The sequence below is a fragment of the Rhipicephalus sanguineus genome, chromosome 8 (assembly GCF_013339695.2).
Source record: "Rhipicephalus sanguineus isolate Rsan-2018 chromosome 8, BIME_Rsan_1.4, whole genome shotgun sequence".
Lineage (NCBI taxonomy): Eukaryota > Metazoa > Arthropoda > Arachnida > Ixodida > Ixodidae > Rhipicephalus > Rhipicephalus sanguineus.
In genome coordinates, this window is record NC_051183.1 from 116,688,146 (window position 1) to 116,714,528 (window position 26,383).

Below are 26,383 nucleotides of genomic sequence, written 5' to 3' on the forward strand. Positions count from 1 at the left end.
TGGAGGGGCGAAGCATGCAGTGTGCGCCACTGTTTTCCACTGCAAGATCACTGCGAATGGCAATAAGAGACAGACGAAAAATTAGACACAGTGACCCGCCGTCCGCTTTTAGTCAACGTGCACGCAGCGAATCTTTATTGTTCAACTACACACAAGAGAAATCTACTACAGGCACTACATTGCAGGTCAAAATCCAGTGCTTATATAAACGAGGTGGCAAGTGAACGGTGGTGCAGCACGAGCAGTCGATTTTTTCGAGCAATATACTCGCTAGCAGACACTGCCTGCGTCGGCATTGTCTGTCGCGGGCTTATGTAGTGGTCATTATGTAGCGGTGTGATTCCTTCTCTCTTTGGGTGAAAATGCACGAGCGCATCGTACTCATCCTGGAGCGTAAGAATCGTGCAGCCGCCCAAATCTATAACGAACTTGCGCACGGGCGACATTTCTGTGTGTTAGCGCCATATGATGGAATGAAATTGCAAAAAAAATTGTGAGCTTCTACTTCATGAGCATGCACGTACCGTCACCCTTTTATTGCCATATCAATGGTATAGACACTCTCGACGGGTGTTTGCCGTCGCCACCCCTGTCGTCATTGCCGTCACGCTCCATATAAAGTCTAAATCGATAACATTCCCCCGGGTATTGTAGGTTCTACCCGCGCGTGAAGGCACACGTGTGGGGGCGACGAACGCGGCTGAAGCAGAGTTAGAACGAGCCGGCCCATCTCCGTCGCATGGACGGCGCATGCGATAACATACCCCAATTTGTTTGCTTATTCCAAGGTTTAGCTCAGACTACTAAGTTCTTTTTTATAATTTAGGTAGATTACAAAACTGCAACCTACGTGCTACTGACAGGTTGTTCAGCTGGTCTTCTTGCAGCTTGGTAACGATGGATCGTAACTTGCGATTCTTTTCTTTGAGTCCGTACGGAGCTGAAATGTCGTTTCCTCAGACATCTCCTCAAACATTTTTTCTGTAGCCATTTGCTTCGCCCCGAGTCTATCTTTTTTTTCTGTTCTGGACCGGAAAATGAAGCAAATGTCACTCCACCAGAGTTACAAATCTGCAATAGGTCGGAAAGCCGGGCTGGTTGGTTTGGCTGCATACAGGGAAATTTGCGCTCAACACATGAAGACACAATAAAAAACGTTCACAACAACCAGCGCAGTCCTTATGAACTTTTCTCGTCGTGTCTTCGTGTGGTGTATGCAAATTTTCTACTATGTTACAAATTTCAGTTATTTCTCATCTTATTGAATGTGTTATGATGCTTCCTATGGGAATGAATGATTAAAGGGTACCAACTAACTGTGCGGTGGACAAGCACTACAAAAAACAATAAACGGTGGAATACTATTGGCACTTGGTATGCTTCTTCCATCCTTTCACCAAGCATAGTTCTGTTCATGGTGATCTGTCAGAGCTTTCACATTCAGCAAGAGACTCCCAATGCCTATCTCATTTTACTGAAGCTTGCAGTCAAGAAAGGACAGAGTCAAGAGCACACAACTGACTTTTATAATTAAGTCTAATGATCCAATTCTGCCGTACTCACACTTGCCTGCAGCTTTGTGGAAAGGAAGACACTCAGTTTGATTATTACACTTTACATTGGTTTATGTGAACTGACAAGGATACTAAAAGCTCTGTCATTGTTTGCAACAACCTAAAGGGGCCCTGCAACTTTTTTATTGTAGCCATCGAATGACTTCATCAAAGGAGTTTATTGCCTCACCCACAAATGCTTTTAGAATCCGTCAAGCACGAACCGAGTTAGAGATCTGTCGCGCCGTGTAATTGCTTTCTGTCTTCTCTTGTCCATATGTGCGCGCTGGAAGCTAAGCAGAGACGGATGGCCTGGGGGAAAGAAGAGGAGTGAGGCGCGCGTCATGGCCTTCAGCACTTTTTTTCTTCTAACGCACGGCTTACTTTCACTGTGATAGCAAGCAAGCACGCAAGGTAGTGTGGCGTCGCGCTGCAGTGGCGGTAACTGTGCAGCTCACGATGCTCAAATCAGCGAATAGCCGTGAACTTGTGTATATGGTGCGGTCATTTGGTTACATCATTTGTAGAAAGACGAGGGAACGATTTCTAGCTCACTTTGAGTATTAATTAGTAGTTCCAGTTAAGCTCGCGTGTTCTCAGGAGCCTTGACTATCGATCAGGAGCGTTTTCTGACCGTGCTGAAAAAGTTTTGCAGGGCCGCTTTAATGATGGGTCCCCTCACAAGGATACTCTTATCAGCAACATAGCCGACAAGGTCTGGCATGTATGTGCAAGTCCTATTTGCAATAAAATTTGTAAAGAAATGCCTGTAGCCTAGTTTTTAGAGCCTGGGGCAGCGTCACTGCAGGCCAGAGTTGAAGTCTCGCCGTCGGGACATTTTCATTAGGATTTTAATTGGTGCTTCTTTGTGTACATGTTTGATGTGCTGACGTCTCCCCTTTTTATTTCTCTCTGTGTGTGGTTTTGGGACGTCACTCCATTAAGTACCCTATTGGTCCGTCGGCTTCTCGGCTCGAACGGCTCGGATGTACAGATATTTAATAACGGCTCCAGCAAAATCAGGAACCTCGTCCTTTTAGCGAATGATCTAGAAGACAAAATTTCGCCTTCAAAGCAGTTGTAATCTGCGCACTTTTCGTGGTCAGCAGCGGGGTGTCTTTGTAATAAAAGATGGTAGGCGTGGAGACACCGACACATCAGGACAAGACAAACGCCAACTATCAACTGATAGTCAGTGTCGGTGTCTACACGCCTACCGTCCTTTATCGTGATCCCGTGCCAACCAGCCCAACTCTATGTTGTTCGTAGTTTTGTAAGACAGCGACATTCTCGATTGAATTTCAGGATATGCAAATATCGGAGCAGCCTGCTCGAGTACTGGAATTGGTGAGGGGGAAGATAAAGCTCATACCTACGATGGCGTAAATACGCTGGCCCATGAAATGGCCCACTCGTATGTACATTTCTAAGCAAAAATGTTGATCTGATTTGCAAATTGGGAATGTCATGCCTCGCTTTATGCAGGTTGGGGTCTCTTCATGATGAAACCCCAGAATGTCCATGGTCCGACGGATATCTCATGAGTTACGTGGACGGAGGATTGAGGAAGTACCGGCTCTCCAGATGCAGTCAGAGGAAGATTAGGGAATACGTGCGGTAAGCACAACCGTGTCAATTTTTTATACAGGCGGACTTCCTAAAGCTAGGCAAGCGTTCACGATACGCAATGGAGATAGTGGTTTTAACCTATTACGAAAAGAATAAATGAACAGCTATTACAGTCATCAGCTGATGACATGGCATTGATGAGTAACGCAAGACACGAATTACAGCTCATGATTACTGAACTGGATACGGAAAGTAGAAGAGTAGGTCTGAAAATTATTATGCATAAATCTAAAGTCATGTGGAACAATGGTGGCAGAGAACAGTGCTTTGCGATAGGTGGCAAGACACTGGAAGTTGTAAAGGAGTACGTCTATTTAGGACAGGTAGTAACCGCGGAGCCGAACCATGAGAGTGAAATAACTAGAAGAATAAGGATGGGATGGGACTCATTCGGCAAGCATTATGAAATCATGAATGGTAGTCAACCGCTCTCTCTCAAGAGGAAGGTATATAACAGCTGCACCTTACCGGTACTTACCTACGGGGCAGAAACCTGGAGACTTACAAAGAGGGTTCAACTTAAATTGAGGACGACGCAGCGAGCGATGGAAAGGAAAATGCTAGGTGTAACCTTAAGAGACAGGAAGAGAGCAGAGTGGGTCAGGGAACAAACGGGGGTTAAGGATGTCATAGTTGAAATCAGGAAGAAGAAATGGATATGGGCTGGGCACGCAGCACGTCGGCAGGATAACCGGTGGTCGTTAAGGGTACCTGACTGGATTCCAAGAGGTGGCAAACGCGTGAGGGGGAGACAGAAAATTAGGTGGGTAGATGAGATTAAGAGGTTTGTAGGTATAACGTGGCAGCAGAAAGCACAGGACTGGGTTGATTGGCGGAAATTGGGAGAGGCCTTTGCCCTGCAGTGGGCGTAGACAGGCTGATGATGTATTACAGTAAAACAATATCTGAACAATCACCCTTACTAGAGTGTTTCATGTATTTGAAACGCCAAGCCTTTCTTATGCTGCTGCGCATAGGGACGGCTTAACTGGCATTATTGTAATGCAAAGCAAGACGATACTTTAGCGCTATGGCGTCAAAGAGCTCGTTTCGCAGAAATTTCGGTGTCTGCGTTGGTGTCGGCGTCGGCGTCCTTGGTTGTGAGCAAAAAATCATCATCTTGTCCGTGAGCGAGAAGTCGAGAAAGATTCAAATCATATACAATAACAAATATCTTCGCTTCGAGTGAGAAACGGACCCAGGCCGTCTGCATGGCAAGCGGGCGTTCTACCACAGAGACATGTGATTGCTTGAAACTGCATCGGGAAAAAACACTATAACACTATATGAATGTAATGCAGTGGGAGGCGCCTTGTTAACGCATGTAATATCGCTTGGCAGAAGCGTACAATCGTGCCAGGTATCAAAATGTGTGATTTACGCAACGAGATGTTGTTTTAAAGGACCGCCCGTTACAAAATGCTCAGACGTACTTAATCATCAGCAGCAAAAAAAGCAACAAAGCGGGCAGCTGGGTAGGGTCTCATGTTTCCTTAAGGAAGCGCAGTGGCCTTTCGCTGATTCGCAAAAAGGATAATTGTGGCATAGTGGGCACTTCGCAACTTTACTTGCAGTAGGCGTTCTAGGATTGTTTGAAGCGGCCAGTGTTACGTCCACAGCCGATCGTTTCCTTGTGGCACGGATGAGGCACCCACCGCGGACCGAATCGAGGCTAGCCGTTCAGAGGGAAATGAGCACGGAGCCCGATCACGTTATCGCGTTCTACTCTTCAAGGCGAATCTCAAGCGTCCTCCAAGTTTTCAATCAGGTTTTATGAAAACAGGTATGACAAATACATATTGCTGATATGGAATACACCAAATAAAATGATAGCAAAAGCCTTTCACAGGATACCAAGGGATTATACTTCACAAAATTGCAGTAACCTTGTAGAGAAGAAATGTGTTGTGACAAAAGGGAACAAAAATAAGGAAACTTCTGCAAACATTATATATTTCAATGAAATTACAAGATGGTATTATAAAGACTCTAATTTACCGGACTGTGGAACATATTTCAATAAAGCACAGCCGCGGTGGATGACTAACTAGCACTCAAGGATCTTTACTTACACTCACAATATTATTCAGCGTCATGATAATGAATTTCTGAGGGAGTGCAAGAAAATAAAGAAACAGCTAAGCTTCATTACAATAAAAAACTTTACATAAACAACATAACCACAATGCAATATGGAAACTTTTTAGCAACTTTGCACACAAGAAGAAACTAGTTGGGCGTGCAAACGAAGCTGAGCACGCTGTCACTGCCTCACGTAACGAAAATGCTATGAATGTATTCGTATATATGCCTACTCAGTGGGATAGCCAGATTATTTAAGCTGTAATACATGCCTTACAAAAGGGTTTAATATCTGGTCTTGTAAATTGCGTTTTTGCCCAAGAAAAAAATGCGAACCTTTAGCTCCCTGCACTATACATGGCTCAATAAAGAAAGCTAGCACGCTTAAAGAATGAAAAACCACTTCATGTGGGATACGACAATTGTTAAACGCGTTGCGAACCCTCCTGTGAAGATTAATCTGCTGCAAATAAGAGTCCATGTAGCCTAACAGTGTGTCTACTATCAGGTCACACCCCATATTTAATTTAAGGCCAGGTGGTGCTGGGGGTGCAAGCTTTTACTACGATAGAGTGCGTATCAGCCCCTGAAAGGGCCTTACAGACTAGGGACATCCTCAGTCCGGGACGTCATTGGATGATACCGCTGCTTTGCCCGCGCAATGAGGGCTTGGTGGACCACTAGCTCAGTGCAGCTAAGACAGGGTATGTGCCAAACATTCCTACCTATCCAAGTTCACCTAATCGGTTGTAACCTCCTGCACTACTTAGACAGCCTTTGCGTTGGAGGTCATCGGCTGTTAGAATGCTGTACCTGTAAGCGCGCATTGAGAGGATCACATAGATGTCGTAAAATCCTTATATTCATTTATATTATTGCAGATATACAACGCCACGACAATTTTTTTCAGGAAGCAGACGGAGGAATGCATCAAAGTTCTGAACCAGCAGAACTACATGAAGAACCAGAAGAAATTCCCAGGGCAGACTGTTCGCGAGTCGTATTATTGTACGCAAAAAGTGAAGGAAAAAGCGAAAGGGAAAACAATCTTTGTGGGTAAGGTGAGATATCTAAACAGGAAGTTTTCTCAAGAAATACTCTCGGCACGGCAATGTTTAACGGTACTCTTTTGTGTATTCATAATTTACAAATTGTTCATCTATATTGATTTGCGAAAAACGGAAGTTCGGTAACATCCGTGAGCTGAAAAATCGGAAAAATTGGTAATATTGATCTTATAATTTTCGGTGTTTACTTTCCGAAGCGAACATATGATTATGATGCAGGCCTTGGTGGGGGACCACGGACTGAAGTTCCTTAACCTAAACCGAAATCTAGGTACACGGATGTTATCGAATCGAACCTGCGACCTCATGCTTCGCAGCTCAACACTTCAGCCTGCTATGCTAGTACGGCGGGTAAAAAAAAGCAGCAGAACTTTTGCTCGCAGGTGTGCACTGATCTCATATGAAGATGCATCACAAGTCATTAGGTCAATTTAGCTGCAAATAGAAGAGAAATGCGTTGCATTTATGCTGAGCAAGGAGGTATGTCTGCGCCGAGCAAAATCACCATGCACTTATTTATTGCCATTAAAAGTCAACCTCATTGTGCTCCATTAATCATGTAAATAAACTGAGTGTAGGCAATGCACAAAACGAATGTCAAGATCGTGTATGGGGGAATGTTTGGTATTGTTACATAGCGAAAGCAGGAAACTACAGAATGCGCAAGGAAAAAAGGAAAAGACAGCACGAGGCGTCTATTTCCTTCTGCGCCCAAAACGTGCAGCCACATTCAATAGCGCATTGCAAAAAATTAACTCGCCATCCCAGCCCTGCAAACGTGGATTTTAAGTGAAGCTTTTGCACCCCCCAACTTCTCGAAAACGAGGGGGGCGGGTGGGGTCTTTACGACGCTTCATTGCTTTAGAATAATGGTAATGACAATATCTTTGTGGTCGCTGGGTTCTGCGACTATTTCTCATTCATTGTTTGCCAATACCAAATCCAAACACGATCTGTACCGCTCTACAGTATACTATATATTATTCGTTCAATGGGGTTGTTGTAGCATGCGTGTCCAACGTTGTCCTAGACAAATGTCAGGAAACAGTCATTATTGATGAATTTTTAACACTAACGTTTTGTATTACTAGCCAGAATAAAGCGCGTAAATTTTTACCAATGCTCACAATTTCATATTTTTTATTTCAAGTAGTGACTCTCCTCGCATGTGCTGAACAAAGAAATCAGTCCAAAAAAATTTCATGGCAGGCACTTATGTGCAATGTTGATTTATTCTGTTGCAGAGTGGTGGTTGTGATATAAGCTGCTGCTTCCGTGGCCCCGGTTATGTGACTTGTTATAAATACCATAAGCTGGACGGCATGGCGTGCGAGCATGGCAAGGTGAGTATTGTTCTCCTCGAACTATGCTTTAGCATGACTACTCTTTACTTCGACAACCATATCGTAAAAAAAAAAACACTCAGTCCTGTTTTCTTGCGTAAAGAATGAGTCATTCATGCCCCCCATTATCACGTGGTGATGTTATCAACATCCCACAACTACGCATGAAGCTTATTTTCACAGTGTAAACGTACACAGTGTAAACGTAAAAAAACAGTTCCCGAAACGCAGGTCATGATCGTGTTAACGTACCAGCTATGTATTATTGCACTATACATGCAGCAAGAGTTCACAACGATAATTGCGTCAAAAAAGTCACAGTTTCGCCGCAACGGCGACACAATGCATGCGATAGCAACAAACTGGAATGTAACGCGAAGAACTGAAAGCAGCTCGAAATTGCCAGCGCGTCGCTCGAGCCCAAAGGACGCACGAAAAGAACGCACACAGAACAAGCGCAAACTATCGTGCGTCACAGCCCGATACTAGAAGCGCACTACTGAAACATAAAGCAGGACGCACGAAACGAACGAACAGGTACACACAGGACGAGCGCGAACTAAATGTCGCAGTTGTTAGTTATTTCTGTTTGAACAGCGCGCTCCTTCCGTAAACGCGGCCGCTGCAGCGAGCGAAGTGACCTTCGTACGCTCTGTGACTTCAGCGCGGACATTGCAGGGAAAGCCCAAGACATACAACCCCCGATCCACCACCCCCCCGCCCGCCCCCTTCTTTCCTTGAGATGAGCGCACGAAGGCGACCACGCCCTGTAGGGCGAAAAGCCTCGGCGTTCGCAGGCGCGGGGCTACGACCTTTAAAGCACGCCCAGCGCGCACATCGCGCCATCTCACTGGTGAGTAAGAAAGCACACTCAAGTAAATGGTGTATATAAATAGCTCGCCGTTAGAAAGACGTTACTCTCCGTGGGTTAGCCGTCTAACGCCGCGCGTTTCAGAGCGAGAAGTCGGCCGCTCGATTCCGCGCGTCGGAAAGTATTTCTGAATCATTTTTCTTTGTGGCTTTTCTATATATACATACAAATATACACATACTTTGCATGATGGCGGCGACGGCGACGTCAAAAATCAGCCGAGACGTCCGAGAGAACAATGTACATAGTGCTTCTGATTATTTTAGTTTCTTTCTTATTCTTTTATTCTTTCTAGTTTTTCTTCTTTCGTACGTTTCTTCAATACTACTATCATGTTGATCGGATAGCCGGTTGTAATGTAGCCTACCTTCCCATGCTTTGTTTTTTTTTTCATATATCTGATCCTGGATCTCACTTGTTCTTTCTGCATGCATGGGTCCCGCAAACCCAGTCGAAAAATACACAGCGCGTGTCTGGAATGTTATTGCAGTTTACGACAAAGCGGCAATTGAGACATAATTTCTGGTGGTTCTGCCGCATACGACCGGTTTGGCGGATTCCTGTGTGAACTGGGCAGGCGTTGTTTGGTGGGACCACACAGGCGTGTTTTGGCATGGCGGTTCCTGGTGCAATTTGTCGTTGGCCTAGCCGTAATTTCATGGGGATCAGCCCCGTTGCTAGACGTTGAGTCAGTTATGCACGTTTCATGATGCAGAATGGAATAAAAGGGTCAAAATAGAGTAGATACCAGGTATGAGCAGGGTATGTTTTAATGCTTACGAATCAAAGCATTCATTTTTACATGGCTAGCTGAGAACAGCAGGGATGACGCTGTTTTGAAATGATAAGAGACCTACGTTTATTAATTTTTTTTTGCTGCCATCGCCTGAATTCCGATATCACTTGAGACCACCACATCCATATATTCTTTCCGGCGTGCTTTGCCTCCTCTTCGGAAAGGCCCCCTGCAGCACCATAGTGTCCTGAAAAAGACTAGAACGGCAATTCATCGTTAGATGGCTGTAAGTAAATGATGTGAGGTGAATAACCGTGAAATGCACAATGCAGAACAGTCATTAAACTGTTCACTGACCAAAATGAAAAGTGAAACTTTATTGTCGTTTCGGCTCCCCATACCGGAACCTTGTTCACAATAAAAACCCATGAAATATCCACAGCGTATTTAAAGAAATTCAATTGCATGCTGGGCTACGACATTTCGCGACGAACATATTTACAAGGGCACGCAATTGCATAATGGCGACAGAGTTAAAAATGAGTGCGTCTTTCCCACTGGTGCGTGTTATAACCATTTTCACATAGAAATTCTTATAAAGTAGAGGTGTATCTTATACAGAAGTGCGACTTTTACACTAGAAATTACGATACATAAGGTCCTTCAGAGCGTCTGTTGCGCTTGGTGGCAAGAACGACTGAGCGAGTGAGAGTGGGCGAGTGGAGCGCAGGAAGAGGGAGGCAGGTGGGAGAGGGGTGCGAGCGGTGATACGGCGGGGACCTTCGACGGCGGCGACGGAATGCCGCGCGCGTTCGGCGCGCGCACCGTTTCATTTTATTCCTGCGCCGAAGCCGGGAGGTGAGACCGTCTGCTACTACCTTTGACAAAGCTTCCTCACTGCGCTAAAATGATGGTTTTCATTTCACAATCTACGGTAAAGGTGGCGAAAGTGAAGACGACCAATATAACCAGTTGTGCACGGAGCTTATTTCTTTTAACCTCGAATAGCTGGTGCGCTAGAACCAAACTGCTCAAGGCCTAAACATTCCCTCTTAAATCACCGGCCACTGCAACCCAAAGCGATGCTTAAGAGAAGGGAGCTTCAACGGTGACGGCGGGGTGCGGGCCTAAGCAGCTTCGCTCCCAAGTTTGTTGTGTGCTGATGTGTTGAATAAAATGCAATGCTGAGATGTGACACTAAGTCTTCTTTGTCTTTGTTATGTGTTCCTAATAAGGTACTGTCAGCTTTACTTTGCACGCAGATTTCATACAGCACGTGCATGGGTAGTTCTCTTTTAATATCTCGTACCATGAAAGATTTTTACATGTATATACATATACGGATATATTAATCGATGCATCTGCTGCCAAAGGCGTGCAACAGATGTACTCGAAAAGTGTCTAACAGAAATATTTTTTTGTAATGCGTATGTCTGCCCGAGACTTACCAAATCAATCTGTGCACCATTACAGACGTCAGTGGACAAAATCGAGATCACAATTCAATCTTTCATTTGTAGGGCACAGACAACGCCACAGTCAGTGGCATTATCCTCTTGCCAATTAAGTGTGTAGAGTACATATGTTTTGTTCTTTGCATAGACAGCAAGGCCTCCTGCGATTATTTTTTATTATTTCACAGTTTTAGTTTAGTGTTAGTGTGATAGCGCAGGTAAAGGAAATAGCGTAACCGTACTGTGGACCTTGTTGTGGTGAGCTCGTTGTAGTTGAACGGGATAGCGTTGCCATGCCGAAGTTGTGTCTGCATACTCAATATTAGTTAGTGCGAAACATTTAGACAAAAGACATCAACAAACACATTGTGCATACCAGATTTGGAGATGTACATATCCACACCAACCTGCCGTGTTTTGTACTTACAAAACACGTGAGACTGGTGTCCCCACCAGAACTCTCCATACCAGGCACGCGTCCCTACCAGAAGTCACCACACCGGGCGGCGTCCCTGCTACAAATCACATCAGGCTGATGTGCCCACGAGACCAGACCACGCCAGGCTGTTGTGCGCCTCAGGACAGGCTATTAGACTCGTTTGAAAACCAAAACACACCTGCACGCATCAAACCCACTCTGGTGGGTTTTTCGACTGGGACGCATCCAGCTTAAATAGGTTTTAATTTATTTTGCACCATTATCGTATACTTCAACCTGGACTAAACGTTGAGCACTGGTGGCTCGTTAATGAAGAACACAACGGTGCGACGACGCTGTGTCAAACAGATCCCAGCGGTGCCATGACCCTAAAAATTCCGTTATATGCCGTGAAAAACTGCAGTGTGAAACATATTGCAAAACTGGCAAGGAAAAAAATATTCGGCAGATCCTACGCACTGTGGGAATCAACGTAATGCGAAGGAGCCTGCAAGGAGTTAAATACATTGCCTTGTTTGTAGTTGAGGTACAATCATGTACATGCAGTTGAGGTGCATGCATGTACAATCAGGCATATAGCACGCCACTGAAACGTATTGACAATGTATGGCCAACGTATATACAATGTATGGCATGTCAGTTAGGTTTGTCAAGCGCTCATGTCGTGCCATGCCAATTTTCGCACGTACCCAGTTTAAAAAACGGCCGAAAGCGCTCTAATTCAATGTCGTATAAATTATGCCGTATATAACATGCTATTCAATTTTTCATGTTTCCACTTGTTATTTATGCTCGTCAATCAGTCGCGTCACGCAATACCAATTTTGGTGTATATCAAGCTAGCGAAACAGCCGCGAGCGCACCATGAGGACGGCATATAAGTCATGCCATACATGACATGCATGTCACGTTTTCCATGTCACCACCTGTCATATATATTCCTCATAAAATCACGTCACGCAATACCAATTTCGGTGTATATGTAGCGGACGCTGACGCCGGTAATCGTGATAATTTTTATTTGTGTGCGCATACCAATTCTTACACAGAGGCGCACGGCGCATACGCGGCCAACATGCATCACGTTATCTCCGGCGTGCCGCGAGAGATACGCAGCCACGCCCCTTTTGTGTGTCGCCTTCGAAGCCTGTTTTTCTTAGAGAATAAAGTAGTTCTTGCCCTAACTTCAAGAAGTGTGGGTGTTTGCTTTTCGCTCCTCCTTGGGGCGAGTACGCTACAAAGTGGTGACCCGCGACGTTTGGAAAAACAGTAGCCATGTCAGACGACGAAAGCACTTCAAGCTCATCCACAACCAACGCCTCAGATTGAAAGCTTCCTCATTTCTGGCCCAAACACCCCAGGGTGTGGTTCAGCCAAGTCGAGGCCCGCTTCCAGCATCGACGCATCACATCGCAGGAGTCGAAATACTTCCACGTCGTTGCAGCACTGCCACCTGACATCGCTGATGCCATAGACGATGAGCTCGCCTCCCTTCCATCGGAGAAGGCCTACGACGAACTAAAAATCACCGTCCTGAAACGTCTTGAGGTGTCCGAACAGAGCAGGCTGCAACAAGTCCTGTCTCATGAAGAGCTCGGCGACAAGCGTCCCTCGCAACTTCTCCACCGAATGCGTCAGCTGCTGGGCCAACAAGCGTCAAAGGAGCGTCGACAGCCATTGCTTCGCGAGTTCTTTTTGCAGAGACTGCCACAGTCAACATGGATGATACTCGCTGGCTCGGACGACGTGGCTCTCGAGCGTCTGGCTCAACTCGCCGACCGCCTCACCGACTGCACCGAGCCATAAAAAATGCCTATTAATGCAGCGGGAATGTCCGAACATGGAGGCCGGTTAGGTCGCTTAGAGGAGAGAGTTGACCGACTGGCTGCAGCAGTGGAAAACCTCGCCCTGTCCAACAAACACCGTCCTGCACGGCATCGTTCGTCGTCCCGTGCTCGAAGCCCGTAGCACCGCAGACACTCAAGCGAGGCAGAGCAGAGCATCTGCTGGTACCACCGCCGTTTTAGAGAGCAAGCCACTCGCTGCACCCAACGAAGCTCGTGGACGGGAAACGCACCGGCCAGTCGCTAACGGCGGAATGCGACAAGGGGCATCGCCCAAGCCGCCTCTTCTACGTTGTCGACCGCATCACCGCCACACGCCTCCTTGTTGATACCGGAGCTGAGATATATAACCTACCAGCAACAGCTCAACACCGCCGACGCGGCAAGTCCATTTCCAGCCTAATTGCAGTCAATAATACTGCTATTTCATCATATGGAGCTCAGTCAATGACGATAGACATCAGACTAAGGCGCACATATCGATGGCTCTCCGTTGTGGCCGACGTCAGAATGGCCATCCTGGGAGCGGACTTTCTGAGCCACTTCAATCTTGACGTTAGCGTTCGCCATCGTCGTCTCAAGGACAACGTCACTTCGCTCGCTGTTGTCGGACTGAAGTCTGACCTGTCCTCATGCGGCATTTGCACTTTCCACCCAGAGTCAAACTTTCAAAAGATACTGGCTGAATTCCCTGAAATCACCAAACCTCGGAACACCGAACTGCCAATCAAGCACAAGGTGACGCATCACATTGTCACCACCGGACCGCCCGTCACCGCTAGACCTAGGAGGCTCGCTGTACAAAGACACGAATTCGCCCGTCTTGAGTTCGGTCACATGCTCCAGCTCGGCATTATTCGACCTTCTTCCAGCAACTGGTCTTCGGCGCTGCACATGGTGCCAAAACAAGAGCCTGGTGACTAGCGGCCTTGCGGTGATTATCGGGCTCTCAATGCTGCGACAACGGCAGACCAATATCCTCTCCCTCACTTCCATGATTTCAGCGCTCGTCTCGCGGGAACGACCATCGTCACTAAGCTGGATCTGATGGCCGCTTAATCACCAGATTCCTGTGGAACCAAGCGACATCCCAAATACGGCCGTGACAACACCTTTCGGCCTCTTTGAATTTGTTCGTATGCCGTACGGACTGAAGAACGCGGCACAAACGTTCCAGCGTTTCATGAATGAGGTCACTCGCGGACTGCTCTTCGTCTTCGTCTACTTAGACGACATTTTGGTCGCCAGCAAAACGCCGGAAGAGCACGAAAATCACCTGCGGCTCCTCTTCAAACGTCTTGACGAGCACGGTCTGGTTTTGAAGCCCCAAAAGTGCACATGTTTGGTGTTGAAGCACTAGATTTCCTAGGTCATCGAATCACCCCGCAGGGCATCTTGCCGCTCAAATCACGGGTACAAGCAGTTAGGGAGTTTCCCACGCCTACCTCTTTCCGCAAGTTCCGCGAGCTTCTCGGGCTGATCAACTTCCATAGGCGCTTCATCCCATCCTGTGCACACATTCTACAGCCGCTAACTGACTTGCTGCGCCGGGACACCAAGAAAACACCCGAGTTTCACTGGTCAGAGGAGCACGAAAAAGCCTTCCAGGACGCCAAAACTGAGCTTGCCTCCGCAACACTTCTGACGCACCCGCTTTCCGACTCGGCAACGCGGCTCATGGTTGACGCTTCGACGACGGCAGTGGGAGCAGTGTCGCAACAATACGACGGCAAGGAGTGCAAACGGATAGGTTTCTTTTTGAAACGGCTGAAACAGGCGGAAGTGCGCTACAGCACCTTTGGAAGAGAGATGCTGGCCACTTATTGCTCCATAAAGCACTTCCATTTCTTCCTCGAAGGTCACACATTCCACATTTTAACGGACCACAAGCCGCTGACATATGCGTTCAAGAACAACAGTTCCTCATATTCAGAAAGAGAACTGCGCCAAATTTCTTTCATGTCCGAATTTTCGACGGACATCCACTACATAGCGGGGATAGAAAATAAAGCAGCCGATGCACTCTCCCGTGTGGACGCCGTTTCAGCGTCCGTCGACTTTGAGGCATTAGCCGCCGCCCGGCGGGAAGACCCAGAGCTAACCGTGATGAGGCAGAATCCACGGTCACTTGTGCTCGCAGAGATCCCACTACCATACACAACGACTATGGTCACATGCGACACATCACAGAAATCTCCAAGACCCTTCGTCCCCGTCCAGTTTCGGCGGGTAGTGTTTGACGGCCTTCATGAACTCAGCCACCCAGGAATCCGCGCGACGCAGAGGCTTGTCACGGACCGCTTTGTGTGGCCAGGCATTAACGCCGACGTTCGACGCTGGGCGAAGACGTGCCGAACATGTCAAGCAGTCACGGCGACTCGTCACACGCGCACAGCACTCCAAGCATTTCGGCCACAAGAGTGTCGTTTCGACCACGTCCACTTGGACTTGTTGGGACCTCTTCCTCCTACCCAGGGTTACAGATACCTGCTCACATGTGTCGACCGCTGCTCACGGTGGCCTGAGGCGACGCCGATTCTGGACATCGCAGCCGGGACCGTCGCACAGGCCTTTGTGGCCACATGGCTTTCACGCTATGGCTGCCCACTAGGCATAACGACCGACCGTGGACGACAATTCCAGAGCAACCTACTCTCTGCGCTGGCAAGGCTCCTGGGAACACGGCTCCAGTACACCACGGCTTACCACCCAGCGAGCAATGGAATGGTGGAGCGTCTACACCGTCAACTGAAGGCATCTTTAACGGCCAAATTGGATAGAGAGCACTGGCTGGAGAAGCTCGCTCTCGTTCTTCTGGGCCTGCGTACCGCGATAAAGAAGACCTCGGATTCAGTGCAGCAGAAATGTTGCACGGCTCTACCATCCGACTACCGGGAGAAATGTTTGGTGAGAAACCAAGCCCTACGCCGACACCTTCAGAACATATGGAAAGGCTACATTCCTGGTTGGAGCACCTGCAACCCAACACGCCACACGTCAGCCGCAACCAAAGAGTGTCTTCGTTCAGTAAGACAGATAACTGGACAAGTTGGTATGGATCCATAACTTAAACTTTTTTAGCGCGCACAAAAGACAAGGACAAGCAAGAGACACACGAGCGCTAACTCTCAACTGTTTATTTTTTCAAAGGAACGATACATATAAATACCCAAAAACCAGCATAGAGCATGTGCGGCGCAAGTCATGTGACACACTGTCAGAAGGGCTAAACAGAATTAAAAAAAACAAACTCTTTATCTGTTAGAGCCACCGAAGGGTGACTGATGCATTTCTCTGCACACCTATTGATATAAAATGCTTCCGTAACTTCCCGTGTTAGTTTGTCTTTATCTGCAAACAAGATATCTGTATCATGGAAAACGGGTTCACAATGGCATGATTTACAATGATCAGACAAGTGTGAAAATGTTTCTTTCCCGAGTGAGTTAGCATGCTCTTTAAGCCGTGTGCTGATACAGCGGCCAGTCTGTCCTATGATTTTTGATGATTTGATGATTTTTTGATTATATTTGATGCGGCTGACTATGGGTACAATGCTGTGAATATACTGAAAGTATTTCGTGAATGTGGCCTGGGACTCAAGTTCACCCATGAGTTAGCAAAAGACAAATAACTGCAGTTTTTAGACCTTTCACTAAGAATTTTGCCTAGCCACATGTGCTGGATGTACAGCCCTAGATCGGAAAAGCCCCTGCTCCAGTAAAAGTCGGGGCATTCGAAGATTGTAAAAAATGGAATAGCAGTGTCTTGCCTTCGGGGGTCATGGTGAAGTCTTGCTATCATGCAATGAAAGAGAGCTTTTCAAAACAAGTTGCAAGGCTATCCTCAGTAGACTTCCCGGAGCAGGCTATCAACAGAGCTGTTGATAAAGTTATAAGGATAGTGAAGGGTGTGCAGGCATCACCTTCAAGGAAACGCTTCAGTGAAGGTAAAAGGCACTGTGCGGTTTTGCCATACGTTCATAAATTTTCTCACGGGTTAAAAAAAGTTGGCGGAAGATATGGAACTGAAGTTGTTTTCAGCGCCCCCATTAAGGCGCAACATTTGTGCGAGGCCGTTGCAAAAACGTTCAGAGTGGGGGGAAATAAATGCAGCTGTGGCTTAAAGGAGGAATCGAAGTTAACAAAATGCCGAAAAGGGGTGGTATATCGGATACCTTTAACCTGTGGAAGTATGTACATAGGACAGACTGGCCGCTGTATCAACACACGGCTTAAAGAGCCTGCTAACTCACTAGGGAAAGGAACATTTTCACACTTGTCTGATCATTGTAAATCATGCCATTGTGAACTCGTTTTTCATGATACAGATATCTTGTTTGCAGATAAAGACAAACTAACACGGGAAGTTACGGAAGCATTTCATATCAATAGGTGTGCAGAGAAATGCATCAGTCACCCTTCGGTGGCTCTAACAGATAAAGAGTTTGTTTTTTTAAATTCTGTTTAGCCCTTCTGACAGTGTGTTACATGACTTGCGCCGCACATGCCCTATGCTGGTTTTTGGGTATTTATATGTGTCGTTCCTTTGAAAAAATAAACAGTTGAGAGTTAGCGCTTGTGTGTCTCTTGCTTGTTCTTGTCTTTTGTGCGCGCTAAAAAAGTTTAAATTATGGGTGTCTTCGTTTCCAGACATGAATGCGGCAACCCATGTGTTCGTGCGACGGGACACAGTGAAAGCGCCGTTGACTCCTGCGTACGAGGGGCCCTTCCGTGTGCTGTCGCGGTCCCACAAACCTTTTCCCACAAACTGACCATTTCTGTTCGCGACAAAGAGGACGTCGTTTCTCTTGACCGCGTGAAACCAGCTCACCTCGGAGAATAAGTCACACTTTTGCCTGTTTTTTTTTCCTTCCTCCACGGTCTAGGGGGGGGGGGGCTTGTAGCGGACGCTGACTTCGGTGATCGTGATAATATTTATTTGTGTGCGCATACCAATTCTTACACAGAGGCGCCCGGCACATACGCGGCCAACATGCCTCACGTAATCTCCGGCGTTCCGCGAGAGATGCGCAGCCGCGCCCCTTTTGTGTGTCGCTTTCGAAGCCTGTTTTTCTTAGAGAATAAAGTAGCTCTTGGCCAAACTCCAAGGAGTGTAGGTGTTTGCTTTTCGCTCCTCCTTGGGGCGAGTACGCTACATATAATTAGCCAGCGAACCAACCTCGAGCACATCATGAGGGTTGCATGTCAATTATGCCGTGTATGACATGCATGTCATGATATCCACGTTATCACTTGCCCATTATGTTCGTCATACAGTCACGTCCCGCAGCACCAACTTTGGTGTAAATCAAATTACCGAAACCGCCGCGAATGCACCATGAGCGTGGCAATTAAGTCATGCCATACGTGACATACATATAAGTATTTTCTTAATCCCACCTGCCCTTTGTGTCCCTCATACATTCTCGTCACGCAACACCAATTTTCGTGTAAATAAACCTAGCGAAACGGTCGCGAACACACCATGAGCGCGGCATGTAAATCATTCCGTATATGACATGCATGTCAATATTTTAATGTTGCAACCTGTAAATTATGTTCTTCATGCAATCACGTCAAGCGATACCAATTTTGGTGCACATGAAGCTAGCGAAACGGGAGCCAGCGTACCATGAGCGTGTCATGTGAGTCATGCCCTAAATGGCATGCATGCCATTGTTTTCACGTTACCACCTGTTATTTCTGTTCGTCATACGGTCACGTAACGCACTACCAGTTTTAATGTATATCAAGCTAGCGAAACGGCCGCCAGCGCACCATGAGCGTCGCATGTAAGTCATTCGCTACAAAGATGCATGTCATGGTTGTGATGTTACCACCACTCACTTACGTTCGTCATACAGAAATGTGTCGTCCTAACAATCTTGGTATACATCAATTCAATTAAACGGCCTCGAGCACCTCGAGACCATGTGATGTAAATCATGCCAAGCATGACATGCATGTCATGATTTCCTCATTAGGACCTGTCGATTATGTTCATGATACGTACACTCTTGTCACGCCACACTAATTTTGGTATATATCGAGTTAACGAAACCGTGGCAAGAGCACCAACTGCGTGGCTTGTAAATCGTGCCGTTCATGACATGCATGTCATTATTTTCGAGTTATGAACGGTCATTTAGGTTGGTTATACAGTCATGTCATGCCGTACTTATTCTGGTATACATTCTAGTAATGAAAAGGCCACTGAGAACAGGGTCGTAAGCTGCTAGATAGATACATAGGTACGCTCAAATTCGCAGAAGTTAGCTAAGAAATGCTTCGCGTTTACAATTATGTCAGTTTTAAATGCGAAGCATTTCTTAGCGAGCCAAAGACACTTTGAGCATTTCTGTCTATCTATCTATCTATCTATCTATCTATCTATCTATCTATCTATCTATCTATCTATCTATCTATCTATCTATCTATCTATCTATCTATCTATCTATCTATCTATCTATCTATCTATCTATCTATCTATCTATCTATCTATCTATCTATCTATCTATCTATCTAGCCGCCTACGTCTGGGTGTTCTCATCACCTCCTTAACTTGGTGCAGACCAAAACTGGCATGGGAGGGTAAGAAGATTTGACGAATATGACTGTCGGGTCATGACATTCATGATGATGATGAAATGAACTTTATTTGGTCCTGGAGAACCCCGATCAGACAACCCCCGAAGGGGGGTCCGCCGCAGTTGCTGGCCGCGCCCACGCCGGTACTGGAAGACCGTGGCCCTCCGCCCGTTCGCAGGCCTCCTGGACTGCCGACAGCTGGACTGAGAGCTCGTTGCTTTTAAGAGCCCTCTCCCAGTCCTCTTCTGTGCTGAACTTTGCGCTAAGTAACGCCGGGCACTGCCAGAGCATATGAGCGAGTGTGCAATTATCCGCCCCACAGCTAGGACATCCTGGATTTATGCCTTCAGCAAAGTGGCTAAACGTGCTGCGAGACGGGAAGGAACCTGCCTGCAGCATCCGGAGAACCGACGACTGCGGCCTAGTAAGCTTGGAATGCGGGAGGGGGTATCGCCGCCTTGACAGTTGATAGTGCGAAGTAACTTCGTTGAAGGTGCCAAGTGGATCCCTGAAGCTCTCCGTGAAGCCGCCTCCGGACCCGCCCGCACCGCCGCGGCACGTGATTTCTCGCGCACGGTTATGGGCAAGTTCGTTGACGTTGGGAACTGTCGGATGAACCCCTGAGCCCATGTGGGCCGGGAACCAGGTAATTGTGTGAAAGCCTCCTACAGCCCTCGAACTGAGAATAGCGGCAGCCTCTCTTGAGACCACACCCGAAGCGAAGGCCCGGAGGGCAGCCCTAGAGTCGGTGAATATCTCAGGACGCGAAGGGTCCTTCATAGCTAGAGCTATCGCTACCTGCTCTGCTACGGAGGCAGACACCTTCCTAACGGAAGCTGAGTTTAGTACGCGACCGCGATGATCAACAACCACGGCCGCAAAGCTGTCCGAGCGGCCATACTGCGCCGCATCGACGAAAGCCACCTTTCCCGCGGATTTACCTACGAAGTCAAGCAGAGACTTGGCCCGTGCCGTTCGCCGGCCAACATTGTACCGCGGATGTACATTACGCGGGAAGGGTTCCACCTCATAAGTACCCTTCATTGTTTGTGATAAAAATATCTTCTGTTCCGCACTGCCCGTATGATGACATCCAAGCGACTGTAGGAGACGCTGCCCAGCCTTGGTGGAGGAGAGCCGCGCGACCTGAGCTAGTTGCTGTGCCTCAATCACCTCCGAGAGGGTGTTGTGCATGCCCAGGTTCATCAGCCTGTCCGTGCCGGTACTCATGGGGAGTCCTAGCACCCTTTTAATACTTTTCCGCATTAAAGTGTCGAGTTTATCCTCCTCGCGTTTAGACCAATTTAGAGATGATGCGACGTAAATAATATGGCTCATGAGGAACGCGTGGTAGAGCCGAAGGAGATTACTTTCCCTCAGCCCTCCCCTGCGGTTTGAAACCCGTAAACTAAGCCGAATCATGTTCTCCGTCTTGGAGGTGATGCGGGCCAGAACCTGTGTGTTTCTGCCGTTGCATTCAAGAAGGAAACCTAATATCCGAATGCAGTTCACTCTGGGAATCGCTTGCCCGTCCCTTGTGGTTAGCGCAATCTGTACCTGATCAAGCGGTGAGTGGGGCCTCCTCCCACGGCTAACATTCATAACGTGACCATCCTTTCGTGTGCATCGTCAAACCCTTTCCTCTAGACACGTGGGGCACATACCCATTTACCACGGGCCACGGTGTACGGGTATGCGCCACACCTGATTGACAGTTTATATTTACCCAGGAACGGCGAGAACAGACATTGGTAACTTAAATGCGAGAGCGGTAAGAAAAACCGATATCGGCAGCGTTGACCCGATGAATGGAAAGAAAGAAAATTAGGATCCCAGTAGGAATAGAACCCAAGCATTCTGCGTGTAGATCAAGTATTCTACCACAGAGCCACGCCAGGTCTATAAATTGGTTTGGAAAAATAGCATACGCGGCTATGATATAGATCCAAAATCAATCGTGGTTGTAGGGCTTGCTATCTAATATTACAAGAAAACAATAAACACTACATCATTCTCCTACGATGTGTACTCCTGCGATAGAGGCGTCATATCAGATTACCGTCTGTGGTTCCAGTGTTGGCTCCGCTTTTATAGCAGTGTAATAAACATTACGTTTGTATTCCTATGATTCAGAAAGCTATATTGAGACATTGATCGACCCCTGAGGAATACATTAACGAAAGTTACGTATGATATTCACGCACCGCACCGTAAAGTGCACTTAGTGCGCCAGAACGACGCAGTGTCCATTTGATTTCTTACGAGGCTGGGCGATGGCCTCATGCTGACCGAGGATGATGCTAGATTGATTGACAGCCGCTTTGTAGGCTAGGCTACGTAGGCCACATACGCCCAGGTAGTTTACGAATACGGCAAGCGCCATCCGCTGATGTTGGTCTACGTAGCACTATCCAGCTGTACCAGCCTCGACGGCCTAGACCTTATTAGAGTCACTGTATATGCTACCTTTAGGTAGCAGAGTAGCGCATAGGTCCGGCTAGCAACCACAGCTATGCGGTGAAGTCGCACTCCATTTTTGCAGGCGACATGCCTACCGCGTCGCCGATAAACATGTCTGGCTTGTCGAAGGCCGGCGATAAACATTGGCTGTCGATGACTAGAGTTAATTGAGTGAGCTGCAGCGGCGGCGTCTAGAAATACACAAATTGGCCCGAGCGTCAGCTTCTCCGCAATGCATGGTTGCTAGCGGCGTTGGAAAACAGATGCGCAACTCTGCTACCTAAAGGTAGCATATGCAGTAACTCTAGACCTTATGTAAAATTGCTGCCATCTGTCGGAGCTTTGTCGAAGGTACCGATTCGGCGCCATGTTGGAGGCTTGCATCCGAATCGTATTGCTGTCGCTGCTTTTATTCTTGCTTGTACCTGATTTGATCGTCGGCATTCGGGGCATAAAAACGTCAGACGAGCCTGTACACGCTAGCCGCATTTTGTTTAGTTTTTACGCTGACAATCATTACGTGTGAAGTACTGCCTCGCACAAGAAAAAAGTACAAGTTTGTCACCGAGTCACATGCAAGCCTGTCGTCATTGCGAATGAAGCTTTGCGCTTGGTTATAAATTTTGTCGGTTTTCAGTATAGCGATCGAAGCGTTGTTAGCTATCGGGATATCATGCGTGCAGTGTAGGATGGTTGGGAGGAGGCATTAGCGCGCGGCGCGGCTAAGCACAACGATCATGGTAAGAGAGTGCTGTGGACCCATTTCAAAGCGTATTTCACAAGGGACAGCCTACGTCGACGTAATGTATTGAGCATCTTATTTTAAATAAAACATTGTCCTGTTTGTTATTTTTGAAACAAGAAATATTTCACTGCTGTAGTCACCGACGTATGTTTTGCATAGAATTGCCGCACGGTTAAAATGTAAGACAGGTCCGCTTCTCACGCACGTGACAAGTGAACATGAAATGCGTTAGTTGCTCCGAGAAGTAGGCACCGATTAGCTGGCATTTTATCGAATATCCGTCCGACATGTACGCGTAAATGACACGATCCACTAAGAATACTCGCGTTCCCATCGTCGCTTTCGGGGCCTACTGGCGCCTTAAAATTGCAGCCCGTTGCAGCAAGACATTTTCGCGTCGCCGAATGAACGCTTGCGAAACCATCTCAGCGCGTAACCAACGGTAGCGCACCCACGGTCGAATGTAACGCATCTGCGGGAACAGCATTTCTTTAAGCCACACACAAGCATCTGTTAAGATTTCATAGCACACAGGGGTGGATGCAGGATTTTTCCGAAGGGGGATCAGCGTCAGCTGGGAGAACCTGATATGTGCTCTTCTTGGGGTACAAATAAAAAAAATGGGGTGGAGTCAAATGATCCGGGCCGCCCCTCTGCATTAGGCAGTATTAGCGCATGAAATGCTTGAAATACGCATAGGGAAGCAGTACGCGGGCAAAGCAACCCACCAAATAAAGGCTGCCTTGTTAACCTTCACAGTCGAAAACAAACTACGAACAACACGCCCCAGCACAATCGGTCCGTGCGCTGAGAATCGATGACACGCACGAGATACCTAACATGCAACTGTTATCGCAATGGGATAAACAAAGTAATGGTGTCACCAACTGCGCAGGCATGCGCGAGTAGCCGCGACGCAGCTTTGGAGCGCTCACACGAAGCCGGTTTGTCTATGCCTGCAAGTACACGGCGCCGAAACTGCCTCGTTCCGGCATGACACGAAAGAGTGTTCTCTGATGAGTGCCGATGCTGTCACATATCGCATTTATTAGGAACGGCGAACGTAAACACGGCGTTAGTCATTAGCAGTAGCCGGAGCAAGGTAACGATCTGCCGTATCTAGTCGGCCGCAAGGAAATCTAATAACATATTGTCGCGATGCAACGCGAGGAAAAGACAAGAAGACCTTTCGGCAGCGAAACAGCGTGTTGAAAATCAGCTGAACAGGCGGAACGTCTTCTTCGTCTTCAACTAATCACAGCCCCACTAGATGGTGTCCGTTAAAGCCCCCCATCGTCGTCGTCGTCCACATGTAGTATACACGCGTCATTTGCCTCTCCCTAAAGGAGCATCGTCCCGATGCTAACTCAGAAATGCAGGTATCGCACAGTCACTCGCTGACATATGGCTTCATGCGCGTAACATGCACAAGTTCAGGACGGTGCTGAGTACGCCTCGTACAATGGGGACTGTCGGGGACGACTTCGTAGGTGACATCACTCAGGCGTCGCAATACTCGGTATGGTCCGAAGTATCGCCTTAACAGCTTTTCAGATAGTCCTCGTTTCCGTATGGGCGTCCAAACCCATACTCTGTCGTCGGCTTGGTAAACAACTGTTCTGCGGTGAGCATTGTAGCGGCCTGCGTCGTAGCCTTGTTGCTGGCGGATCCGCAAGCGGGCAAGTTGCCTAGCTTCTTCCGCGCGTTGCGTAAACACATCGGCGTCGGTGTCAGTGTCGTCACATTCGTGCGGTAGCATCGCGTCAAGCATAGTCCGCACCTCCCGTCCGTGAACGAGGCTGAACGGAGTCATGCGAGTCGTTTCTTGCTTGGCCGTGTTGTACGCAAACGTGATATAAGGCAAGATTTCGTCCCAATTTTTATGTTCAACGTCAACGTACATTGAAAGCAGGTCTTCAATCGTTTTGTTTAGACGCTCTGTTAATCCGTTCGTTTGCGGGTGGTAGGCGGTGGTTTTACGATGAGTTGTTCCACTCAGAATCAAGACGTGATCCAAAAGAGCTGCCGTAAATGCGGTTCCTCTGTCTGTGATAACGACAGTTGGTGCACCATGCCTCAGTACAACGTTCTCGACGAAAAATCGTGCAACCTCCGCTGCTGTGTTTCTCTGAATAGCCTTTGTTTCAGCATAACGAGTGAGGTAGTCGGTCGCGACGATAACCCAGCGGTTTCCTGCACTTGAAGTTGGAAGTGGACCCAAAATATCCATTCCAATTTGGTCAAACGGTGTTCGTGGGACCTGAACGGGTTGCAGGAGGCCAGCTGGCTTAGTGGGGGGTGACTTGCGTCGCTGGCAGTCGAGGCAAGTACGAACGTGGTGCTTCACGGATGTGGTGAGTCGTGGCCAGTAGTACCTTTGCTGTACTCTGGCCAATGTTCGCGTGTAGCCTAAGTGGCCAGAAGTCACCTCGTTGTGGCATGCTTGAAGTACTTCGGTGCGAAGTGATGCCGGGATGACGAGCAAATAGGTCGATCCGGTCGACGAAAAGTTTCTTTTGTAGAGTACTCTGTCTCGAAAACAAAACGATGACAATATTCTTGCGAAAACCCTAGGTGCTTTCTGAGATCTTCCGTCTAAGTAATTAATTAGACCCAGCAACTCAGGGTCGTCACGTTGCTGCTGCGCAATGGCGGACGTGTCGAGAACACGAAGGAATGCTGTTTCCTCATCATCGGGTAGAACAGCCGACTCAATCGGTGACCGGCACAGACAGTCAGCGTCCATATGTCGCTTCCCCGACTTGTGCACGACCGTCATATCGAACTCCTGGAGCCGCAGACTCCAACGCGCTAATCGCCCGGTAGGATCTTTAAGGTTTGTCAACCAGCACAAAGAATGATGGTCGCTAATAACTTTGAAGGGCCGGCCATACAAATACGGGCGAAATTTCGTAACCGCCCATATCACGGCGAGGCATTCCTTCTCAGTCGTGGAGTAATTAGCCTCTGTGCGTGTTAGCGTTCTGCTTGCATAGGCGATTACTCTTTCAGCGTCCTCCTGCCGTTGCACAAGGACAGCTCCCAGTCCTACGAAAATATGGAGGCTAGTTGCCTGCAAACCTTTTTTCAGCATCCCAATTTCCTCAATCTCAGCAACGCGGCACACGAAGATATGTCGACACTGCCGTTCCCATCAGCCGCCACACGTCTATACGCACGCTCCGTGGTGCATCTTTGGAGCGCGCTTAGCCTTCAACATGGCGGAAATGCGCACGGCGGCCGCTAGATGGCAGCAGATTTTGCATAAGGTATATACCTCCCCAACGCGAAGGGTGACTTTAGGTTCCGACATGTTACCGGCTCTATCGACAGACAATTTGTCGACGAAATGACCGAGGCATCCACGAATTCCAACAGCTGTACTATACCTCATACTTCACTACCCATGGACCCCTCGTCACCGCGATCTCGACCAGATCCAATAACAAGTCATGACCAGCTGCCGGCGCTCACTGATCACGATGATGATGGCCTTGTTCAAGAACTGTCAAGAACTTCTTCCACACAAGTACACGGGTTCGCGAAACGTGCGTGCGTTCTCCATCATAA

The 26,383-nt window shown here is 47.7% G+C and overlaps 1 protein-coding gene across 1 annotated transcript in view; it reads left to right on the forward strand.

Annotated features, from left to right (window-relative positions):
• The window catches only part of LOC119402329 (venom metalloproteinase antarease-like TtrivMP_A), a 67,808-nt gene that overhangs the window by 39,696 nt on the left and 1,729 nt on the right, over positions 1 to 26,383 (forward strand). The window contains exons 10-13 of the mRNA XM_037669472.2: positions 2,859 to 2,967; positions 3,039 to 3,170; positions 6,175 to 6,325; positions 7,576 to 7,674. Of these exons, the coding sequence (XP_037525400.1) occupies positions 2,859 to 2,967; positions 3,039 to 3,170; positions 6,175 to 6,325; positions 7,576 to 7,674 (491 nt within the window). The remainder of the gene's footprint in view (positions 1 to 2,858; positions 2,968 to 3,038; positions 3,171 to 6,174; positions 6,326 to 7,575; positions 7,675 to 26,383) is intronic.